This window comes from Vigna unguiculata, chromosome 11 (assembly GCF_037176805.1).
Source record: "Vigna unguiculata cultivar grain cowpea cultivar isolate G323 ecotype 2 chromosome 11, ASM3717680v1, whole genome shotgun sequence".
NCBI classification, from domain to species: domain Eukaryota; kingdom Viridiplantae; phylum Streptophyta; class Magnoliopsida; order Fabales; family Fabaceae; genus Vigna; species Vigna unguiculata.
Genome location: NC_140802.1, coordinates 3,926,097 through 3,946,027, shown reverse-complemented (window position 1 = coordinate 3,946,027; position 19,931 = coordinate 3,926,097). Strand labels below are relative to the sequence as shown.

General features: G+C 31.7%; 1 protein-coding gene and 1 pseudogene across 2 annotated transcripts; both read left to right on the top strand.

Annotated features, from left to right (window-relative positions):
* Positions 1-4,865: 4,865 nt before the first annotated feature.
* On the top strand, positions 4,866-9,177 carry LOC146880875 (putative disease resistance RPP13-like protein 1). 2 transcript variants are annotated; one of them, XM_085669441.1, is made up of 2 exons: positions 4,866-7,696; positions 7,830-8,008. In XM_085669441.1, exons 1-2 carry the CDS (start codon positions 5,113-5,115, stop codon positions 7,874-7,876), a joined length of 2,631 nt encoding a protein of 876 aa, XP_085525567.1. In that variant the 5' UTR covers positions 4,866-5,112; the 3' UTR covers positions 7,877-8,008. The 2 variants fall into 2 exon arrangements, with proteins under 2 accessions (XP_085525567.1, XP_085525566.1); XM_085669440.1 differs by having other exon boundaries at positions 4,872-9,177.
* Positions 9,178-15,493: 6,316 nt separating this feature from the next.
* Positions 15,494-19,751, top strand: LOC146880874 (putative disease resistance RPP13-like protein 1; annotated as a pseudogene).
* The last annotated feature ends 180 nt before the right edge of the window (positions 19,752-19,931 follow it).

Below are 19,931 nucleotides of genomic sequence, written 5' to 3'. Positions count from 1 at the left end.
TGGCAAGTTAAATTTTTTAACGCTAATCATTCACTGCTACAAAAAAAATCGTTATTATTGGCAAATTGTTATCAAAATTTCCTTGTTATTGGCAAATTGTTATCAGCAAAAATAAATTCATGGATAAATCTAAATTTATTGACGAATTTAAATATTTAAAATATTAATGGACATTTTTCATCAATTAATCCACCAGTAAAATTAGTTGGTAAGATCGTTAGATAATTTAAATTTTGTATTGCTGATAAATATTTGTATTACCATTGACAAATCTCGATAAAAAGAGTTTGAAGGAATAAAAATAATATTTATTTAAAATTTATATATTTAATCATTTTTATTAATATAATAAAAATATATATAATTTATTATTGACATCTCTGTGTATTTTTCTTTTTAGACACTAATATAATAAAAGTCTATATAGTTTATTGACATCTTCTTGTATTTTTTTTCCTTAGAAAATTGATAATTTAAAAGTTGTATTTGATATAGAATTCATTTTAAATAAATTTTATATTTTTATCTCTTTCACTCATTGATGTTTTCATATTTAAAAACGTTTTCTTAGTATATAAGTTCTAGTAATTCTTTAAATACTAAGAAAGGGTTCTTTTAATTCAACAATTGGATCCTTAGTTACTATTATGGTTCCTCTAATTCAAGAATTAGATCCTTAGTATCATACTTGAAGATATGTAAAGAAATAAATTTGTATTATTTTTATCTTTACGAGTATATTTCCTTTTATCACTCTTTATTCATCATCAATGTATCTATCAAAACAATAATTTATCAAAATCTAATTGAAATTTAAAAAGCGTACTTACTAAAAGAAAAATCTATAATAAAGAAAAATCTATGATAATCAAATCACAATTAAAAAATAGTTATGAAAAAACATATAATATATAATTTTTCCTTTTATATTCATAAAAAAATATACAAAAACTCATGAGATGAAAAAAAAAATACTAAATATCAAACTAATATTCCACTATCAAGATACAAGAGAAATACATTTTTTATCTTTAAAAATATAAGAGAATTAATGAGAAATGAGAGCAGAGAAAATGAATTTGTGTATAACTTTCAAATTTTTTTTTTCAAAAACAAAAGAAGATATGCAAGAGTAGAAAATTAATACAATAAGACAATGAAAGAGAGGAAGAAAAATATCTCAATAAATTTTATTTTTCTCTATTATATTTAATTTTAGATTTTATTATTACTAACATTAAAGACTATATTTTATAAAAGAAATAAAAATTTATCTAAAATATTTATTTTAAAAAAATTAGCATATGCTTTTAAAAAAATTATAAATTTTTAGGGTGGCCATGACCCCCCTACAAACCTATTAAAATCTGCCCATGTGTATTGGTAACTTGTCTAACATTTAATTTATTGTAACTCTTATTACCAATGGATTTTTTCATCAATAAATCCACCGACAAATTGACTTACAAATTTTCTCTAAAGTTTGTCGATATTTTTAATATATTAAGAGAGATGGGTGAGAAGAATAAGAGATGGAGAATGAGTAAAAGAGGAGGATGAGGAGAAGCTTGAAGAGGTAGTGGGTCGAAGGTTGAGATGAGCAGCTTAGGTTGAAGATCATGATTGGCTGGTCCAATCCGAAGGTCGAGACGGACCAACTCGGATCGAAGATAAAGATTGGTTGATCTTGGACGAAGGTTGAAGGTCGAAATGGATTGGTCGGGCGAAAGGTTAAGATTGGTCCGTTCAGGCTAAAGGTTGAGATAGGTTGATCCAGCCCAAAGGTCATGTAACATCCAATTTTAACAGTTTAAAACTAATAAAATATGATGTTTCATCCAAGTGTTCAAAATAGATAAACCAATGTATAAATAATACAATCTTACAAAAGATAAGACTATAAAAATATAACATTTAAACAAACCAACTAAAAACCAATTCTAACTTTATACACAAACTAACCATTTACAACATCTCCTACTAAAACCTTTCATTGAACCTAATAGATAGCTCCTCATCTTCCAGATGTGCCTCTGAAATTACAACCACGTTTGCTCCCACCGAAAAGGTGATCATCACAAAAGATAGACAAATAACACAAGACATAAAGGAAAGAGTAAGCTAATGTACAAAAGACTTAATCATATGAAAGAATAGAATTAATTTATCACACACAGTCAATCATGATTCATTATCATTCTAGTTCATACAAAGACCCAAACATTGACTTAATTATCCGGATACATATCTTTAATATAGGGTAGACAAGAGGTGTGCACCTGTGATGGTTTCTAGACTCTACAGAGTACAAGACACAAGGGTCATCACCCAACCACACAAGGTTAATCCTTTCAAGCCTATGACCAAAGAACAAGTTCAAAGGCTAGGACCTCTTGCTACTCTCACCAAATAACTCATCCTACTCTGTGAGTGTGAATGATTATTAAAGTTTAGGATACCTCTTACCAATCATTCTTCCATATCAAGGCGTACACTAACAATAACAATAATAGGAGTTTCCTTTGAAATCCTTCACACTTCATCATGTATGCTTACCACGTCATATTATGTTCAAATAATCATAATGAGAACCATAAACATACTTAACATCAACCATAAAACACCTAAGTTTCAGCATAGGAAAGGACTACTTGATTCTGATAGATTCACTCACCGACACCATCCACTCGCTAGGCAAAAAGTGCACAAATATCCACTCGCTCAACGACCAAATGACTCGCTCAGTGAATAAATCACTAGAACTCACAAAGGTAAATTCCTCCAAAATTCGCTCAGTGATTACATTCTCACTCAATGACTACAAAGTCAATAAGCTCACTAACTTTGTTTTTTATCAACGAATATATTCTCATTCAATGGCTACAAAGTCAATGAATCCTTTGAAATCAAATTCACTCAGTGAGCACGTTCTCGATCAACAAGTCTACATAATTATGCAGAATATGATTCTATATAATTATGCCATTTCAACCTAGTCTAAGTAGTTTAGTAGTTATTCCAATTGCCAAAAACATGCCAAACTCAAAATTCAACACAACATCAGTACTTTATGATCTCAAATATAATACTAAAATCAAGGATTCAAACTAAGCATAATCAGACCTAAAACCCAAAATTTATACACATATATATATGTATATATATATATATATGTATGTATATATATATATATATGTATGTATATATATATATATACATACATATATATATATATACATACATATATATATATATATATGTATATGTATATATATATATATGTTTATGTATACATATATATATATATACATATATATATATGTATATATATATATATATGTATATATATATATATATACATGTCATTCAATAGATCAAATGCATAAGCAAATCATAGTATCATCATATAATTTACTCAATCAACATTTCTATAACTCATAAATAGTGTAATTAGCTTTCCTTACCTGTTATCCTGCTTAGACAACTCTATAAATGCCAAACACCTTTAACTCCACATGATATTCTATCTACACATAAAAACATCACAAGAACGATCAAGACATACTATTATGAGCACTGATCAGCAGAGACTCATATTTATGATTAAAAAGACGCATGCAAGCGAAAGAGGGCTCACGTACAATAGAAACAAAAATAGACCAAAAAGAGGGTGAAACTCAACTTATGCGAATAGAGAAATTGATCGATCCAAATTGAAGAGTTTGTCGAGTGGATCAATCCTACGTTTTGGTTCTTAAATTAGATGACTAGAGAGCAAGAACTCTTAGATAGAAGTGAGAACACTTTAGAAAAGTGGTTTTTAAAGAGATTGTGTGATTTAAAATAATGAAATTCTTTTATAACAATTCTATTTATACTAAAACTTTTTAATATTAAAATAATCGAGTCTCATTATTTTTAAATCACTATCACCTTCTAAAATACCATTTTCTAAGATTTTATAGATCAAGCATGATAGTTTGGGTTGGAGGTCAAGATAGATCGATTCAAAAACATAATTAGTTGACAAATTATATCAAAATTATCAATGCACAAAGATGAAATTGAAAGCAAATGGTATTTAAGAATTAGGTAAAAGAGATAGTAATTATATATAGATTTGAAATTTTTGTCTATTAAATATTTTTTTTGTAATTTATTAAAAAGCATTAAAATAGTAACATTTATTAAAATATTATATTAGTAACATTTTTATGATGTTAATTTTATTAGTAACAATTTTAAAATGCCTATGCTTATAGAAAATTATTATTATAAAGATTTGTTGTAGCATTGTTTTTATTAAAAATTGTTACTAAAAAGTTTTAGTAACATTTTTAAAATGTTACCTTTTTACTAAATAAATGTTACTAAGAATTTAGTAACATTTTTATGAATGTTTGAATTGATATGTAAAAATATTACTTAAAATATTATTAGTAACGGTTGGAGTTTTAAAAGAAACGAAGGAATAAAACAAGAAAGAAATTGCTCTACGAAGTTTATCTTTTATTGAATTGGTGAAGACCTTAAATATAACTTAAACTGAAAAACACGAAAGTAGGAAATACACATGAGACATGGTTCCATGTTTAACAACTTCATAAGAATGTGCCTAAATTTATTTGAAACAGTCAAATAAATTCAAAATTGAAAAAGCTAAAATATTTCAGCATGAAAAAGATTTGCAGCAACTGAAGTAAAATTTCAACACTCCTCCTTGCTTTGGTTGTTGTAGATTCCCAATGAGACCAAATGTAAGTTCAGGGTCCCTCCGGCTTTTTGCTGTTTAGTTAGCCACAAAATTGACTAAATTCAGTGAAGTTGCGAGAGATATTTCATTAAAGTAAATAAAGCAAGAACAACATAATTGATTGTCTGAAAGTGAAACCACGTTGTGCTGTCGGGAAGAAAAAACAGTTATTGCTTGACGATCGAACCTTGGATTGAAGTAAAGCCATCTCTAACAACAAAAAAAGTCACTCATTAGGTTTTGTTAATGTTAACTCTGCTCCATCTGCATTAACGCTTTACCCTTCATTCACAAAATTAAGCTACACTTCCAATTCAGAATCCTTTCTTCTCTTTGATTCGGTCACTTTCTTTGCAACCATGCCCGTGTTAGAAACACTCGGTGGTGCTCTCTTTGGTGCTGTCCTTCAGGTACTGTTTGACAGGATTGATTCCCGTCAAGTTGTGGACTACTTTCGTGGAAGAAAGCTCGATGAGAAGCTGCTGAAGAAGTTGAAGAGGAAGCTGGTGTCCATTAATGCTGTGGTTGATGATGCAGAACAAAAGCAGTTCAGAAATTCATATGTGAAAGCATGGCTTGATGAGGTCAGAGACGTGTTGCTTGATACAGAGGATCTGATGGATGAAATACACTATGAATTCTCCACGTATGAGTTGGAAGTTGAATCCCAGGGCAGTTCTAGCAAGGTATGCAGTTTTGAATCTAGGATTATAGAAGTTCTTGATGACCTAGAATCTCTACTAAACCAAAAGGATGATCTGGGTTTGAAAAATGCTAGTAGGGTAGAGGTTGGGTTAGGGTTGAGTAGTAGTGTGTCACAAAAATTGCCATCAACATCTTTGGTGGTTGAAAATGTCATTTATGGAAGAGATGATGAAAAAGAAATGATCCTCGAATGGATGAGTTCTGACACTGAAGAGCATAGCCAACTATCAATACTTTCTGTTGTGGGTATGGGTGGGATGGGTAAGACCACACTTGCTCAACATGTGTACAATGACCCAAGGATAGAGGGAAAATTTGCTATCAAAGGTTGGGTTTGTGTTTCATATGAATTTGATGTTTTGAAGTTGACAAAAGCAATTGTAGGGGCAATTACTAAATCAAACGATGACAGTGTAGACCTAGAAATGGTTCAAGGAAGATTGAAAGAAAAATTGACAGGAAAGAAGTTTCTTGTCGTTTTGGATGATGTTTGGAATGAAGACCGAGGCCAGTGGAAAGCTCTGCAAACGCCTCTCAATTATGGGGCTAAGGGAAGTAAAATTCTTATCACCACACGCAGTAAGAAAGTCGCTTCTATCGTGCAATCAAATGCAGTACATGAACTGAAGCAACTAGGTGGGGATCACAGTTGGCAAGTGTTTTCTAAACATGCTTTCCAAGATGATAATCCACAGATGAATGTTGAGGTGATAGAGATCGGTAAAAAGATAGTTGAAAAGTGCAAAGGGTTGCCTCTAGCCTTGGAAACAGTTGGATGTCTTTTACGTTCTAAGTCTCATTCCGCTGCAGAATGGAAAAGGGTATTGGCAAGCGAGATATGGGACTTTCCCGAAGAAGATAGCAAAATCATCCCTGCTTTATTGTTGAGCTATTACCATCTTCCTTCTCATCTCAAGAGATGTTTCTCTTACTGTGCCATATTTCCTAAAGATCATGAGTTTGACAAGAAGAAGTTAATTCAGTTATGGATGGCTGAAAATTTTCTACAATGCTTCCAACACAGTAAGCCTCAAGAAGAAGTTGGTGAACAATATTTCAATGTTCTATTATCAAGGTCCTTCTTTCAACAATGCAGCGAAGGCTTCAGATCATGTTTTACCATGCACGACCTTCTTAATGATTTGGCAAAATATGTTTCTGGTGAAATCTGTTTCAGGTTTGGAGTTGATAAAGCAAAAAGTATACCGAAGGAAACACGCCATTTTTCATTGGTAATTGATGACGAGCAATTTTCACGGGGATTGCATTATCATGGGTTCGAGAATTTATATGATGCAAAAAGGCTTCGCACATTCATCCCTGTGCCTAGGATAACATATTTACCTCATTCTTTTCAGTCTTGGTACTGTGACAGTTTGATGCTTGAGTTGATATTTAAGTTTAAGTTCTTACGGGTTTTATCATTTTTTTGTTGTGGTAGCCTTACAGAGGTACCTGAAACTATAGGTGATCTTATACATCTCCGGTCTTTGGACCTTTCATATACCTACATTCAAAAACTGCCGGACTCAATGTGTTCATTATGTAACTTGCAAACGTTGAAGCTGAACAATTGCGTGATTTTGAACGAGCTGCCCTGGAATTTGCATAAACTCACCAATTTACATCATCTAGAACTTATGGGAAATAGACTGACAAAGTTGCCAATGCATATAGGAAAACTGAATAATCTTGAAATATTGGTGAGTCCGTTCAATTGTGGCAAAAGTAGCGAGATATGTATCCAACAGTTGGGAGAACTTAGTGTTCATGGAGATCTATTAATTAAGGATCTGCAAAACACTGTGAATCCCTTGGATGCATTGGCAGCAGATTTGAAGAGTAAAACATGTTTGGTACGGCTTGGTTTACACTGGGATTTCGAGCGGAACCTTGACAATTCAATCGAAGAAAGAGAAGTACTTGAGAATATGAAACCATGTAGACAGTTGGAGCATTTGTCGATCGCTGACTATGGTGGTACAAAATTTCCCCGTTGGTTATCTGATAATTCCTTATCCAATTTAGTGTCCTTAAGCTTGAAGAATTGCAAACATTGCATGTGGTTACCTTCCCTTGGACTTTTGACATTTCTCAAGCACTTGACAATTCGTGGACTTGATTGGATAGGGAGGATAGATGCTGATTTTTACGGGAATAGCTCTTCTTCATTTCCTTCCTTGGAAACGTTGGACATCTCTAACATGAAGGAATGGGAAGAATGGAAATGTATGACAGGTGCTTTTTCAAGTCTTCAACATCTTTACGTGACGAATTGTCCCAAACTTAAAGGGCAATTGCCAGAGCACCTTTCTCATTTAAAAAAACTAACTATTGAGAACTGTCAACAACTTGTGACTCTTATTCCCAGGACCCTTGAAATTTGTGAATTACACCTGCAAGACTGTGGAAAGCTAGAGATTGATTATCATCCAACTACATTGAAAAGGCTCCAGATGCAAGGTGACAACATGGAGGTATCGTTGCTTGAAAGTCTTAGCCATATCATATCTCATACTTCTCTTGAATCCTTAGTCATTGTTTCTTGTCTGAATATGAATATTCCTAAAAACCATTGCTTCGATTTCCTTGTAACATTGCGTATCTACGGTGGCTGTGACTCTCTGATGAACTTTCCTCTAGACTTGTTCCCAAAACTCTGCTACCTTTGTCTAAAAGAGTGTCATAACCTACAGATGATATCACAGGAGAACCCGCATCGTCATTTGAAGAGTCTGACAATTGAAAAATGCTCTCAATTTGAATATTTTCCCAATGAAGGATTGTTTGCACCTGAGCTAGAGAACCTTGTTATTGTAAAATTGGAGAAATTGAAATTGATGCCCAAACACATGTCTGCCCTCCTTCCATCTCTTGATTATATGTGCGTATGGGTTTGTCCTAGAGTGGAGTTATCTGAGGGAAGTTTGCCATCAAATCTAAGGGAAATGCGTCTATGGAATTGCTCCAAACTTGTTGCTTCACTAAACGGGGTGTGGGGAACAAACCATTCCTTAAAATCCTTGTATATTGGCAAAGTGGATGTGGAGTTTTTTGGTGGCGAAGATTTACTCCCAATCTCTCTTACTCGTCTAGACATATGTCATTGTCCAAATCTTAAGAAACTGGACTGTAATATTTTTTGTCACCTCTCTTCTCTTGAGAGTTTGGAACTTGTGAGTTGCCCCAACCTCCAATGCTTGCCAGAGGAGGGTCTGCCCAAATCCGTTTCATATCTCAAAATTAAAGACTGTCTGTTGCTCAAACAACGCTGCAAGAAAGAAGAAGGTCAAGACTGGGAAAAGATTGCTCACATTAAATTCATACGGCTTGATTATTAAACAAATCTGCCTTCTTAATTGGAACATTTCAACTATGACCATCCAAGTCTGAGTCTAAGTTTTACATTAACTAGAAATGAGAAAGTAGAGCATTATCTAAAGATAAAGACCCATAAATTTATTTTTTTAAAGTTTTGGGTTGAGAGTAGTGTCAATGTCTTATGTAGTTAGACTTAGGGGTAAGGTTTTATAATTTTCCACTGACCAGAAACATGTGACTTCTTGAACTTCTTCTCAGTCAAGTGTGGTGGATTTGGTCCTTGTGCAACGGCAGCTAATAATATGCATGCGCTCTGTCACCTATCCGATCTTGGTTAAGAACAATTCATAGATATGTGATTTGATACTCGATTTTAACAAGATTGTCCAATGTAAATATTTGCTGAAGAAGATTTTATGAATGTGATTTACAGTACCAACAAAAGGGTCAGACTAATGCTTTCCCATGGCTTTCTCAATTCTTTTTGGGTGTTGCATGTATTGTATACCATCATGAATCTTGTCAATACAAAGCTTTTGCAGATTCTGATTAATTTGTTTAACTGCATTTTGAAACATTGGAATACGTGTGGTTGGATGGGTTAAGAATGTTTTACATTTCTTTGTTTGAACTGATAATGTATCATTTATCTGTATTATTAGGGCAAAAGAACATTGATTTGTGTGAAAATTTTACGAGTTTCATTTATATTTTTGGAGCATGTGTTTGAAATTGGTACATGATAAAATATTGGGATGTCGGCTTTATCCTTTAAACAAAAAATTTCTTTATTCGTTCATCTTTTAGCTGACCCCGCAAGGTAGAAGAGAACTTGGTTGTTATCAACATAATCTATATTTTATAAAAGAAATAGTTTAATCTGTAGAATTAAATTTCCGTGAGCAAACTGTTGACGCAAGACTCCTGGTTCTTCGTACTTGGATACCTATGTAATTTTCTTGCGATTACAAAAATAAGATTAAAGATATAATTTAATACATTGATGTATACAATTTTTTTTATCAACAATTATTAATTATTAATTTTTTTTATAAGGGAATTGAACTAATAATTTTCACACTCTCCTCCTTTCTAAATCTCACCGAACCAACTTTAAAGCAGTGTACACAATGTTTAAAGCTGATAAAGAGTTAATAATATGTTTGGGCATGACAATTTCAAAAAATAATAAAATAATGTAATTTGAATTTTAATAACGTAACTAAAATAATAAAAATAATATAATTTAAAATTTAGTAAAAGAAATTAAAATTTCACAATTAATCACTCCTCCCTTTTACAAAGCAGTGACTTTCGGAGTATATGTATTGAAAAATTTTCGAATTAATTTTTTCAAAATTTTTGAAATAAAATTTTAAATGAAATTTCTAGAACTAGATTTATGGAATAGAATTTATAGAATGCATGAAACGCGTTATGAAATAAGCTTTTTGATTTATACGAAATGAATTTCGGAAAGAACTTTTTGGAATGAATTTTTTTTTCTATATTTTCTCTTTTTCTTTTCCTTGACAGTGTTCTTTTCTTCTTTCTAGACAGCAGTTGTGTGGTGACAACGGTTGTACAGAGGATTAAACGGTACGACAACGATGGTGATGTGTTATTTTTTCCTATTATTATTGTGGGGATGCAAGAAATAATAGTCAAAGATTTTCATTATTTTTGGGGCTTCTGGTTGTACCCTCAAACCTTTTCCTGTACTCCCGATAATTATCCTTTTAACAATTTGTTTTTTTGATCCCAAACCAACTTTACTGCCTTCTTCTCATCTCGCTTCTCCTTCTCCATCCTCTCCTCTCCCTTCTGCCTCTCTGTCAAAGGTTTCGCCTTCTTCATCGCCTTCTCCACCCACTTCCACGCCCTCTCCATGGGCCTCTCCCAACCTTCCCCCAGCTCAACCTCCTTCGTTGTCGAGTTTCGACACTACCTTCGATCCCTCCCTCAGGGACATCAATGACAACCAAGTTTTTAATTTTTCTGAATCCGTTTCATATTTTTCTGAAATGGATTTCAATATTTGTTTCACAAATTTTAATTTTTTTTTTGTGAAACGAATTTCGGAATCCGTTTCATACATTTATGAAACGGATTTCGAAATTCGTTTCACAAATTTTAATTTTATTTCTAGAAACGGATTTCGGAATTCATTTCATACTTTTCTGAAACAGATTCCGAAATCCGTTTCATAAAAAAACATGAAAAATTATGAAACTGATTTCAGAATCCGTTTAATATTTTTTATTAAGGTAAAAAAAGTAATTATTAGAAGTACAGGAGAAGGTTTGGGTTTGGGGGTGCAGGGAGAAGCCCCTCATTTTTTTACATTGTCATGGGCCTATCTGCTGTTGTAGTGTAGATATATTCGACTTTTTCTTCTTTCAGCTTCCTAATTTCTAACTACACCTCCATCATTTTTAAAATCATATTTTACTCTTCATTTTAATGATAGCCTCCTAATTTTAAAATCATCATTCTATCTTTCATAAACGTGACTTTTAGATTACTGGAAATCTTCAGGATTAAGCTTTCCAAAATTTTAGGAATTTGATTCTTAGAACTGAATTTTCGTAACAGAACTTTTGAAACAAACTTTTTTTTACAATTTATGTAACAAGCTTTCCAGAACATTTAGGATATCTTCATGAATAAGCTCTCTGAAATAAGATTTCTAAAACACATTAAATGAGTTTCCAATCCAGCTTTACATAACATTTCAGAACAAATTTTCCAAAACATGTCATTTTTTCTAGAACAAACTTTTTTTGGGAACGAGCTCTCTCTCTTCTTCCTCTCAAAGAGCGCACCGGAGAACGAAGGTGTAGCGGCACTGAAAGTAGCATGGTGCAATGAGAAATGGTATTTTAGTTTATTTTAGTATAGAGGTCCAGGAGAGAAAATGGGGCTTTTTGGTATTTTAGGATCTTTTGACCAAAAATATTGTAAATAGTATCAGTTAATATTTTTTCTTTTGTTGTATCTAAGAACGATTTTAATCTTTTAGTTTTAATTATTTGTTACTTTTTTTATTTGTCTTTCTTTATTATTTTATTTTTTAAATATTTCAGATTTCATTTTCCTTTTTTTAATTTAACGGTTTTGCTTATTTTTTAATTTTTCAGTTTTAGTTATTTGTCTTTTTTTAAACTTATCAGTTAAAATATCTTTTTGGTCCCAATTTTCGTCAAGTTTTTTTAAAGAAGTCCTAATTTTGGTTTTGTGTTCAAATAGGTCCCAATTTTCATCAATTTTGTTCAATTGGGTCATTTTTTGCTAATACCGTTTAAATCATTAACGGCCATGAATAGTGACTGCCATGTGTCACTTCGTGATTTTTTTGAATTTTTTTTTTTTTATTATTTTTATTATTTTTTTAATTTTTAATTTTGTTTAAAATGTACACATGTCAACCCAGGAGTGTGCCATGTGTCACTTCGTGATTTTTTTAATTTTTTTTTTAATTTTTTTTTAAATGTCCACGTGTCAACCCAGTAGCGTGTCACGTGTCAAAGTCAATGTTCTAAATTCAATTTAGTCGCTATATTTATTATTTTTGTTCAATTAGGTACCAATTTTTGTTAACATTAACCAATTTGGTCCCTCTCCAAATTAAAATCAAATTTAATTTTTATATTAAAATTCACATTTTTTATTAAATATTTTTATATAATATATTAAAATTCACATCATTATAACTTTGATATAAAAATTAAATTTGGTCACATCTTCGATAGGGACCAAATTGGTTAATGTTAACAAAAATTGGGACCTAATTGAACAAAATTAACAAATATAGGGATCAAATTGAATATAGAATATTGACTTTGACACGTGGCACACTACTGGATTGACACGTGGACATTTAAAAAAATAATAATAAAATAAAAAATTCAAAAAAACCACGAAATGACACGTGGCACGCTCTTGGGTTGACACATGTACATTTTAAAAAAATATTAAAAAATATTAGAAAAAATTAAAAAAAATTAAAAATAAATAACAATAAAAATTAAAAAAAACCATGAAGTGACACATGGCAGTAGGGATGGCAACGGGGCGGGTACGGGTATCATGATCCCATCCCCATCCCCATAATAAAAATTCATCCCCATCCCCATCCCCAAACCCAACGGGTATACAACTTTTGACCCATCCCCATCCCCACCGGGTAACGGGTATTTTCTTATACCCATACCCATACCCATTTTTTTATTGTTCCATATATCAATTAAATATTTTTTATAAAAAAAATTTAAAAATCACACCAACGGAATCATGATACTATCAAAATATTCAATATTAAAATAACATACTCTTTTTGATTTTCATGATGTCAAATATTAAGAAAAATATTATAATAGTATAAATCTCAAATTAAAGTATCAAATAACAACTAAATAAAATTCAAATAATTATATAAAAGCTAAAAAATTACACATTACTAAAATTTTTATACTATTAAAAATTTATATTATACCACTTAAACGAAATAGCACAAATAACAAAATTAAATTAATAATAATTCAAATTTAAACATAGATTCTTCATCTTTTGATCTTGAATTAAATTAAGGATTTATGCAATTGAGCACTTAAAATTGAGAATTAAACATTATCATGAAACAAAAAATAAATAATAAATAAAATTATCATAAAGGAGTAAAGATAATTAAATGTGTGACCCAAATTTGAGAATATCCATTTGAACATAACATAACGGAAAAAAAAATGTATAATTAAGATTATGATAAAAGGAAAAGTACCTTGAAGATCTGCTTAAACCTTAAAGAAGAAGCCAAACAATTAAAAGAGAGTAAAAAAGTGTATAACCAAAGTAACAAAAAGAAGAGCTACAAAATAAGAGTCAAACATTTTCATGAAAATAAATAAATAAAGATAATCAAATGTCTAACCTAAAAATTATTTCATAGAATGAAATTGAGGAACACCTATTTGAACATAACCATGTACAGAGAGTAAAAATTATGTAATAAGAAGAAGAAAAATTACCTTCAAAATTAAATCTTGAAAAACAAACCAGACAATTGAGAGAGTAAACAAAGTGTATAACAAAAAACAAAGAGAATGAGAAATATGTTATATATATATATATATATATATATATATATATTATATTATATTATATTATATTATATATTATATTACTATGTATATATATATTATATGTGTGGATATCTTATGTTTATATATATATATATATATATATATATATATAATTATTTATATATATTATATTATATTATATATTATATTATTATTACTATGTATATATATTATATGTGTGGATATCTTATATTTATATATATATATATATATATATATTTTATAGATATATATTTATTTTAAGTATAAATTATATTATATTATATAATAATATAAATATAATAATATATATTATATTATTATGTATATATATTATATGTATATGCGTAGATATTTTATGTATATATATATATATATATATATATATTTCTTTTAAATTTTTATAAATTTGTAATGTTATAAATTTGTTTATAAAAGATCTCACTAGTTAAATGATTAATTTGTTTTATACGTATATATTATATATATTATATATATTATATTATATTATTATGTATATATATTATATGTATATTATATTATATTATATTATATTATATTATATTATATTATATTACATGTATATGTGTAAATATATATATATATATATATAAAAGTATATTTTATTTATGTGTATATATACTATATTATATTATATTATATTATATTATATTATATTATATTATATTATATTTTATGTGTAAATATATTATTTATTTATATATATTTTTTAGATTATTTAATAAATTATAAATAGTTTAGTAATTTAAGCGGGGACGGGTATTTGGGCGGGTATATATATATCCCCATCCCCATCCCTATCCCCAGTTGAAAATTTCGGGTATTACCCATACCCATACCCATACCCAGTCAAAGCGGGGATTCCCCGTCAAAACGGGGACGGGTTCGGGTGATACCCACGGGCACGGGTTTATTTGCCATCTCTACATGGCAGTCACTGTTCATGGCCGTTAATGATTTAAACGGTGTTAACAAAAAAGGACCCAATTGAACAAAATTGACGAAAATTGAGACCTATTTGAACACAAAACCAAAATTAGGACTTCTTTGAAAAAACTTGACGAAAATTGGAACCAAAAAGGTATTTTAACCTATCAGTTATCAATATTTTTTGAATTTATAATTATTTTTTTTTTCAAATTTTGTTAGATATAAAAATTATATTGATTATTATTTTTATTCCTATAATAAATTAACTTAATAAAATAGATTATTTAATATAAAATTACATAATAAATAACAAATAATTAAAATTGAAAAACTAAAAAGTTAAAAAAAAAAATTGAAAAAGTGAAGTTGTCATTTGTGAGAGTGACTTCACTTTTTCCTTAAATCGTTTTTCTCCATCATGACGACATCACCTTAAAAAAAAAATAAAAAAAAAAATCGGTAAGGGAGATAACGATTTTACCTCTTATGTCGTTATCCTCTCTGACGATTTAACCTATTTTGACAAAAAAAAAAAAAATAACGGATCTATTTATACAAATTCAAATTCCCTAAACTAAAAAAAGCCGAGAAAATGCCTATAGAGTTTTTTCATTTTTTCATTTTTTTTTATGTTTTCATGGTTGAAATTACCTGAGAAGCAGGTTTTAGGTTAATTAATTGAAAGGTTACCCACCCAAATTGACTAAATGCCCTAGAGTTGGAAAGATATTTTATTACAGTGAATCAAGCAAGCAAAGCAATTTTTACATGCTCTAAACATGTCTGAACCCAAATTGTGCCATCAAACCTCGTATTGAAAGTAAATCCTTCTCCAACAAAAGACAATCATTACCTTTTGTTAATGTTAACTCTGTTCTGTCTGCACTTCCAATTCACAATTCTTTGATTCGGTCACTTCCTTTCCAACCATGCCTGTGATAGAAACACTTGGTGGTGCTCTCTTTGGTGCTGTCCTTCAGGTTCTGTTTGACAGGCTGGATTCTCATCATGTTTTTGACTACTTTCGTCGGAGAAAGCTCAACGAGAAGCTACTGTACAAGTTGAAGGTGAAGCTGTTGTCCATCAATAATGTGATCGATGATGCAGAACAAAAGCAGTTCATCAATTCATATGTGAAAGCATGGCTTGATGACGTCAAAGATGCTGTGTTTGATGCAGAGGATCTGCTGGATGAAATAGACTATGAATTTTGCAAATACAAATTGAAAGCTGAATCCCACACCCGCTCTAAAAAGGTATGGAAATTCTTCAAACCTTCTCCCAAAAGTTTCTTTGACAAGAAAATTGAATCAAGGATGGAGCAAGTCCTTGAGCAAATAGAATTTCTTTCAAGCCAAAAGGGTGACCTAGGTTTGGAATATGTTAGTTGTGTTGGCGTTGGACCAGAATCGGTTAGTAAAATGACACAGATACTGCCATCAACATCTTTTGTGGTTGAAAGTGTTATTTATGGCAGAGAGGATGAAAAAGAAATGATTCTTAATTGGTTGAGTTCTGACACTGACTATCATAACCAGCCTGCAGTACTTTCTATTGTAGCTATGGGTGGGATGGGTAAGACTACACTTGCCCAACATGTTTATAACGATCCAAGGATTGAGGAGGCTAAATTTGACCTTAAAGCTTGGGTCTGTGTTTCAGATCAATACGATGCTTTCAAGGTAGCCAGAGAAATTCTTCAGGCAATCCACAACTCAATTGATGATAGCAGAAACCTAGAAATGGTTCAGGTACGATTGAAAGAAAAATTGACAGGAAAGAAGTTTCTCCTTGTTCTGGATGATGTTTGGAATGAAGATCGAGACCGATGGAAACCATTGCAAACGCCTCTTAAATATGGGGCTAAGGGAAGTAAAATTCTTGTCACAACACGCAGTAGCAAAGTTGCTTCTACCGCGCAGTCACATAAAGTGCACGAACTAAAGCAGTTAGAAAAAGATCATAGTTGGCAAGTTTTTGCTAAACATGCATTTCAAGATAATAATCATCAGTTGAATGTTGAAGTGGAGAAAATTGGTAAAAAGATAGTCGAAAACTGCAAAGGATTACCCCTGGCCTTGGAAACAATTGGATGTCTATTACACACAAAGTCATCTGTTTCAGAATGGGAGGGTGTATTGATAAGCAAAATATGGAACTTACCAAGAGAAGATAGTAAAATCATCCCTGCTTTATTGTTGAGCTATTACCATCTTCCTTCGCATCTCAAGAGATGTTTTGCTTATTGCGCCTTGTTCCCCAAAGATCAGGAGTTTGACAAGGACAGTTTAATTTTGTTATGGATGGCTGAAAATTTTCTACAATGTTCTCAGCAAAGTAGGAGTCCAGAAGTAGTTGGTGAGTTGTATTTCGATGAACTATTATCAAGGTCCTTCTTTCAAAAATCAATTCAAGACAACAAAACATGCTTTGTAGTGCACGACCTTCTCAACGATTTGGCAAAATATGTTTGTGGGGACATATGTTTAAGGTTTGGAGTTGATGAAGAAAAGAAGACACAAGTAAAAACCCGTCACTTGTCATTGGTAACAAATGAAGATCAATATTCTGATGGGTTTAGGAGTTTGTATGATGCTAAAAGGCTACGTACATTTATGCCAATAAGTAGAAGAATAAACATTGATTATTATTGGGATTGCAAGATGCCGATGGATGAATTGTTCTCCAAGTTTAAGTTCTTACGCGTCTTATCTTTGTCTTGCTGTCGTGGCCTTAAAGAGATACCTGGTTTGGTAGGTGATCTTAAGCATCTGCGTTCGCTTGACCTTTCAAGCACCCTTATAGAAAAGCTCCCCGATTCAACATACTCACTCTATAACTTGCAAATACTGAAGCTGAACTCTTGTTTCAATTTGAAGGAGCTGCCCTCTAATTTGCATAAACTCACCAATTTGCGTCGCCTTGAACTTATGAAAACTAATGTGATAAAAATGCCAGTGCATTTAGGAAAGCTGAACAATCTTCAAGTGCTGATGAGTTCTTTTGGGGTAGGTAAAAGTAGTGAGTTCACCATTCAACAGTTAGGAGACCTCAATCTACGTGGAGGGATAACAATTGAGGATCTGCAGAATATTTTGAATCCCCTGGATGCAGTGGCAGCAAATTTGAAAAACAAAAGAAATCTTGTTGAGCTAACGTTAAAGTGGAATCATAATTGGAACGTTACCGATTTAATAAAAGAAAGAGACGTCCTTGAGAATTTGCAACCTTCCAAATATTTGGAGAAATTGTCTATTTGGAACTATGGTGGTACACAATTCCCAAGTTGGTTAGCCAGTACTTCATTGTCGTCTGTGGTGTCCTTAAGCTTAGAAAACTGTAATTTTTGCACACATTTGCCTCCTCTTGGACTTTTTCCATATCTCAAGGACCTTACTATTAGTGGGCTGGATGAGATTGTGAGCATTAATGCTGATTTTTTTGGGAGTACATCTTCATTTTCATCCTTGGAAACATTGAAGTTCTCAATTATGTATGGATGGGAAAATTGGGAATGTCAAGCAGATGCTTTTCCACGTCTTCAACATCTTTCTTTAATAGACTGTCCCAAGCTAAAAGGGAACCTACCAGAGAAACTTCTTCAGCTAAAGAAGCTACTTATATGTGAGTGCAAAGAACTTGTAATTTCTGCTCCTGTGGCCCCAGAAATTTGTGAATTAAACCTACAAGACTGTGGAAAGTTGCAGTTTGATTATCATTGCTTTGAGAAGGCTAACTATTATAGGAGACAGCAGCATGCAATTGTCTCTTGATTTCTTATGCAAATCAAAGACAAATATTCCTGTGAGCTGTTATGATTTCCTTGAAACACTGGACATCAATGATGGTTGTGACTCTCTTATGAGCATTTCCCTAGACTTTTTCCCAAAACTGCTTCGGCTTTGCCTCAAGTATTTGATATGTTATATATATTTTTCACATATATGGGTTATAGTTATAGACATGGTTATGGTCATTGGGAGATTGTGGTTCTATAAACCTTAAGGCAATGTTGTTTTGGGCCTTTATTCTTATATAGTGTTTAACTTTGTCTTTTCTATCCAATGTGGGACTTTTTGACTCACACTTGGACTATTCTCAACAGTATTATCATAATTTACACACTATTTCACAGGGGCACACTCATAATCATCTCAAGGATCTGCAAATTATTGGGTGCCCTCAGTTCCAATCATTTCCTGATGAAGGACTATCAGCACCCTGGTTAGAGAGCTTTGCCATGAAAAGATTGCACAAACTGAAATCATTGCCTCAACACATGCATATTCTCCTTCCATCTCTGACTAGTCTGTTGATACATGATTGTCCACAAATGGAGATTCTCTCTGATGGAGGCTTGCCGTCAAATCTGGAAAATATGAATATCTCAAATTGCTCAAGACTTGTTGCCTCACTGAAAGGGCGATCGGGAGCAAACACCTCTCTGCAAACCTTGACTGTTCAAGAAGTGGATGTGGAGTCTTTTCTCAGTGAAGGTTTTTTGCCAATTTCTCTTACTTGTTTGATAATCCGTGATTGCTCACATCTTAAAACACTAAACTACAAGGGTCTCTGCAATCCCTCATCTCTTAAGAAATTGACACTTTTTGATTGCCCCAACATTCGATGCTTACCTGAAGAGGGTCTTCCCAAACCCATTTCAACTCTCCGGATTTTGGGCAATTGCCCTCTGCTCAAAGAAAGTTCCCAGAAACCACAAGGCCAAGACTAAGGAATGATTTTCTTTTACCTGTAACTGCAACCACTTTCTTTTATAAACTATCACATCACTTTCTCTGTCTCTTCTCTTTGATCATATATATCACAAATGTTCAATATCAGAGTGCTCCATTGTGTAGATGAATCTTTGTCTAAGTACATTTTTATTAACTTCGTGTTCATATTTGCTTATAATGAAGACCCCAAGAAAATGGTGGTTGTGAAACTCTAATGTTCTGTCAATGGAACAGGACAGAACATGCAATCTGATTTAAGGATGACCAATGAAAACACATGAATATGTCATTCTGTTTACTATACTATAAAGAATCTATAACTACATTACCTGATTACGGAAATTT

Excerpts from the sequence above, each read along its gene's own strand:
- LOC146880875 (XM_085669440.1), top strand. The coding sequence starts at position 5,113 with ATGCCCGTGTTAGAAACACTCGGTGGTGCTCTCTTTGGTGCTGTCCTT.